General features: G+C 33.3%; 2 protein-coding genes across 2 annotated transcripts in view; both read right to left on the minus strand.

The window, feature by feature from the left end:
* Positions 1 to 5,852, minus strand: part of LOC118737161 (elongation of very long chain fatty acids protein) — a 57,032-nt gene that overhangs the window by 41,456 nt on the left and 9,724 nt on the right. The gene's annotated exons all lie outside the window — the stretch shown is intronic.
* LOC118737162 (elongation of very long chain fatty acids protein-like) overlaps positions 4,305 to 5,852 on the minus strand; it is a 92,396-nt gene continuing 90,848 nt past the window's right edge. Inside the window, exon 6 of the mRNA XM_036467503.1 lies at positions 4,305 to 5,732. Within this exon, the coding sequence (XP_036323396.1) occupies positions 5,508 to 5,732 (225 nt within the window). The 3' untranslated portion in view covers positions 4,305 to 5,507. The remainder of the gene's footprint in view (positions 5,733 to 5,852) is intronic.

Raw genomic sequence — 5,852 nt, forward strand, 5'->3', positions numbered from 1 at the left:
GATTTATGAGTTCGAAAAGATTCCATCAACGGTTGTTGGAGTTTTTTTTTTTTTCAAAAAATGTATACATGTAAAATGATAATAAAACTTATTAAGGTACAAAATATAAAAATCTACGTAATTTCTTCATATTTATGAGTACCTTCCAAAATTGACGGCTTTTACGTCCACAATATAACCAGTAAATAACCTTGGGTGAATTTGGCGACTGCCTTCCTCTGGGATGAATATGCCAGGGATGAAATCATCGGTACACACGCGTTCTAGGCACGCAGGGTCGTTTTTGTGAAACAAAAAATAATTTGTTCAAAATAGTTTCAAAAAGTAAAGTGTTAAACGAAAGCCGTGGTGAATATATGTTTCTTTTTATTTTTCTTCTGTTTAAACGAAAAACAATGTAGGTGGTAATTTTCATTGAATTTCTCCAGGAATCTGTACATTTTAAGCTTTTGTTTTATAATTCCTCGAATTTTATGTGTTAGCAAGATCAAGGGATATGGCTGAGGAAGATTTAAACATTTTTCCGATGGGCTATTTACCTGCTGGATACTTGTAATCTCATTTGTAAAAAGTATACGAAATATTTCTTTAATTTTGAATTTAAACTAAAGGAATAACCTACTTTAGATTTCGGGCAGCTGTTTCTTGCAAGTTCATGTGTACGAAGTTCGCGAGGGCCAATGGGACAGTCTTTTGGAAATGGAAAAAGTCGAGACAATATATTTTTTTATTCATAAAACGATGTGGGGAGTTGTAATTCGATGAAATCCATCATAGTAATCAAAAAGTGAATTTTGAATTTTTTATAAGTTACGACTTTTTGCATTTCAGGTGACGATATATTATAATACAATTGAAATTATACCTCACTTAATTCTTGTTAAATAACATACCTGTTTAAATTCTTATTGAGTGCCTGTGCTAATTAATAGACAAGAACTCGGGATGTTAAATTTTTGACAACTACGAGGTGAATGAAAATTTCAGAGCCGAGCAAGAATCACACCTACCTGACGGTTTTGAAATGTTTTTTGTTTAATAAACGCATGGCTTTCAGTTCTAGAAGAATTAAAGTCAGTAAAGACATATTTTTTTTTATATAATTGCTGCATTTCAATTGCTTAATCTCTTTTGCACCAGAGCAACTGTCCAAAATTTCCAGCAGTAAAAAATTACGAATTGGCACAGCAGAATCGTAAATTTTTCTTACCATTGTAAAAAGATTTTTCACCATAGTACTTTCTACTCATTGGCACAGGCTCAAAGTACATAACACAAATTTTAAATAAAAAAATAATAAGTTCTTCATCACTTCTTTAAAATTTTAAAGCTTGTTTTACTAATTTCTTTAATTATTAGAACATTATAATATCATTTTAAAAATTTGTTATTGCTTAGTACCAAATGTGAACATTTACTTACCAAAACTTTTATTTTATTCGGTGATAGGAACAAGGCCGAAAGATTCCTAAGTATTTTTATTTTTATTATGTTTAATAAATTATCAACTTTTTGCGATCACGTACGCAAAAAATTTGCAAATTTGTAGAAAGTGAGAGAGCAAAGTGACATTTCATTTTGAGGGAAAGCTGTTAGTTTCTGCTCTAACAATTTTTGCCAACAGCAATTTGCCCACCAGGAAAACAGCTGATCAAAAAAAGGTCCCTCCGCTTTGTGTGACAATATCATGGCGCAAGCCACAAGTTGGAGGAGAAGCTCGGCCAAACACTAACATATGTGTAAGCGCCAATCTATTACATGGTTCCATAATAATGATTCCAGTATCTTCATTTATGTATATTGTAACTATCAATATCGTATAAAGATAAGTGTACAACTTTTTTTTTATCTAAGACTAATAAAGTTATAAGGACGAAATTCGAGGAAGTGATAGTTAATAATAATAATAGACTAATAAGTCCTTGCCATATGTTCTTTTCAAAAATAAATATTGGAAATTTCTAAGGATATTCAAGGACAAAAAAAGGACATTTTAAATACTTATTCCAACTCTCGCTAAACCTAAGCAGGCGGCTCTCTGACCACTGCTGTGTTTTCCAGGCCAAAATAACAGCCATAAGGCAGGCCGCCCTATGGTCTAATAATGGCTGAAATTGTCTACAATCCGTCACTATTTATTCTGACAGCCAAGCAGTGATTAAATCTTTACAGGGCATTAACATTTCCTCGAAAGTGTCTGCCGAATGCAGAAGGATCTTAAACGAGGTAAACGAGGAGGGGTATGGGTACCCGGGACCAGAGGAATACCTGAACTACGCTCAGCAAACTCTGCGCTCAATGCAGGCGTCCCAATCGAAAAACAAACAACTTGTTCTTTTAAAAAACAGCTCTGGCCATTTATAATTGAGAAAAGATTCAAAACTCTTATACAAATGACTAAATATTCTTTGCGGCTGGCGATTGTAAAAATCAAATAAATAAATATTTCTGATATTTTCTTCTCATCATAAAAAATATAAAATACATTTTATTTACTTATTAATTGTTGTATACATTTGTTTGTTGCATGTATGTATGTATATTTTGCAGCGTTGCAAGATTTGGATTGGTATATTTCGTTTACATATTTACGTTCCTGTTTTATTGCATATTGTATGTATGTACATACTTATATAACGGGTGATTTTTTAAGAGCTTGATACCTTTTTTTTAAAAAAAAACGCATAAAATTTGCAAAATCTCATCGGTTCTTTATTTGAAACGTTAGATTGGTCCATGACATTTACTTTTTGAAGATAATTTCATTTAAATGTTGACCGCGGCTGCGTCTTAGGTGGTCCATTCGGAAAGTCCAATTTTGGGCAACTTTTTCGAGCATTTCGGCCGGAATAGCCCGAATTTCTTCGGAAATGTTGTCTTCCAAAGCTGGAATAGTTGCTGGCTTATTTCTGTAGACTTTAGACTTGATGTAGCCCCACAAAAAATAGTCTAAAGGCGTCAAATCGCATGATCTTGGTGGCCAACTTACCGGTCCATTTCTTGAGATGAATTGTTCTCCGAAGTTTTCCCTCAAAATGGCCATAGAATCGCGAGCTGTGTGGCATGTAGCGCCATCTTGTTGAAACCACATGTCAACCAAGTTCAGTTCTTCCATTTTTGGCAACAAAAAGTTTGTTAGCATCGAACGATAGCGATCGCCATTCACCGTAACGTTGCGTCCAACAGCATCTTTGAAAAAATACGGTCCAATGATTCCACCAGCGTACAAACCACACCAAACAGTGCATTTTTCGGGATGCATGGGCAGTTCTTGAACGGCTTCTGGTTGCTCTTCACTCCAAATGCGGCAATTTTGCTTATTTACGAAGCCATTCAACCAGAAATGAGCCTCATCGCTGAACAAAATTTGTCGATAAAAAAGCGGATTTTCTGCCAACTTTTCTAGGTAATAAAATTCAATGATTTGCAAGCGTTGCTCGTTAGTAAGTCTATTCATGATGAAATGTCAAAGCATACTGAGCATCTTTCTCTTTGACACCATGTCTGAAATCCCACGTGATCTGTCAAATACTAATGCATGAAAATCCTAACCTCAAAAAAATCACCCGTTACATATTTACGTATAACTATGTGCATGTCGCTGCTTTTAAATATACAAAATTAATAACTCGAAAGCTATTCTATGTATTATACAATAAACACAAAGAAAGAAAATAATAAGCCACATAAAATCCATGTCCACCAACAAAGAAAACACCAACAAAGCTTAACAGCACAACAACAGATCACAGTATACTACAATGTAAGCAGTTGTATGCTCTTATTAAAAAATAATAAAGTTTGGATTTAAGTGCAAAATAATCACAAAATTGTTTAAAAATAAAATAAAGTAAATAGAAGAGAGATATGCAAGATAAGCAAGGAGTTTGTAAACAAAAAGATTTCGGGTTGTGCCAAAGCACATTAAACAGGTTGCAGGGTTGCAATTTAGATTTTTTTTTTAATTCAAAGTGGCTGAATTGTTGTTTTTTGTGTACATTTAATTCTGAAATGTCAAATTATGTTTATATTTTTTTGACAATTGGGAACACAAAATCAAAAACAAAATACATGAAGGTTGTTATTGTCGCTCAATTGCTGCTATGTACCTGTCTCATGTGCCTTATGTTGTGTACTTATATAAAAGATTTACGATTCATCCCTACTAGAAAAAGAAAACGAAAAAACAAAATTTGCTATAGTTATGTAAAGGTAGAAAGATTAAAGATTTTTTAATCTAAAAAAGCGACGAAAAAGTTTTAAAATTAGAAATATACATTTCCAATATCCTTGAGATATTTTTGTTTAAATTATGTAAATGACTTCCACTTTAAAATACTCTTAGTTTTTCGTTGTAAGCACAACTTAAGTAAATAGTTACACATAGCTTTCTTTACAGTGTTTGTTTTTTTTTGTTTAAACGTACAGTGGTGGACAAAATATTTGGAACTGAGACGAAAAATTTACAAAGGCTGGCCAATAACAGTTTTTAAGGTAAAAACTGTGTTTCTTTTGGCTAAGTTTGGAACATTTCTTAGAATTTTTAATCAAAAATTACATTTTCACCACAACAGTTAATATAGTTAATAATTAAATCGCGAAAAATGGTCATTCTCAATCCTCTTTTTGCAAATTTATTACTTTTACGTGATTGCACTTAGTAAATTAGGGTTCATTTGGTAAGCGGCATGCTTGCGAGAAGGCATGTAATAGGCGTCAGCTTATATTTTAGACAACGATTAGGAGCTCAGGATTGTTGATTAAAGTAGTGAAAGCTTTCTACATAGTAAAACTGTCTGCTGGCTGAGCACTTTTTCTTGGAAGATCCCTGAGATCGATGACCGAAAGTCCCTTTTTCGATTTGAACCGAGAAAAAATACTTCAACTTGAGCTTTTTTGAGCTTTATATGCTGCTTAAATTTGCTTTCAGGACATTCGATTGAAATTTTGTTGAACCATTTTTTTTCGTATATTAGGTCCCTGTTACCCCAAGCAAAAAAAAAAACCGATTTAGTTTTACTGAAATAGTAAACCAAGCGAGAAAACGTGCTACAAAGTAAGGAAATTGTTTACTAGTTTTGTAGCTATAAGTAAAATCCTCAAAAGCAGCAGTTATTACAGCCAGTTTGAAAAACAGAACGATTAGATACAAGTGACAGATCATTAAGGTCTGTTTGGGCCATGCTGGTGTGAAGATTTACTAAGCGAGCAGTAATATTTGAACATTTAAAAGTGCAATGACAGGATGTAGTTAGAAATTTAGAAACGCGGATGTAATTCCTTACGTTTTGACCACCACTGTATGTGATCAAAATTAAAAAAAAAAAGTATGTACTACTTGTGCTTCTCACTAAACTCTGTTTCTCCTGCTTTATAACGTGCATTCATACAAATAACTACAAAAGCCTTACGAGCAAATAACTTAATGTTAAATTTCTATTAATTTTAGGTTTTCGATTTTTGTTTTTGCTTTAAATTACATATTAGTTATGATTACTACATTTAAATTAATTATTCGCCGCGGCAAAGACTCGATGTCTCGTTGTTGTCGGTGTTGTGGCGCAAGTTGACGGCGACGTCAATGTGGATTTATGATAACCCTCTAATTTGTTATTATCCAGAACCTTAAGGTTGCCGTTAATCTCCTTGGTCTGTTCTTCGGCTGACTTCAAAGCGCCATTTGCATAGCCGTTGCTCAGCTTGCCATTGGCTGCGGCAGCAAGTTTGTCCTTCTGCAATGAAACAATGGTATAAATCAAACATATATACAGTGCCGAACAAATGTATGTATGGGCACAGAGAATTTTTCGCAATATATGTAAAGTTTTTTATTCTAATTTATTTTCAATATT

The sequence above is a fragment of the Rhagoletis pomonella genome, unplaced genomic scaffold (assembly GCF_013731165.1).
Source record: "Rhagoletis pomonella isolate Grant_MI unplaced genomic scaffold, Rhpom_1.0 Rhpom_scaffold_00004, whole genome shotgun sequence".
Lineage (NCBI taxonomy): Eukaryota > Metazoa > Arthropoda > Insecta > Diptera > Tephritidae > Rhagoletis > Rhagoletis pomonella.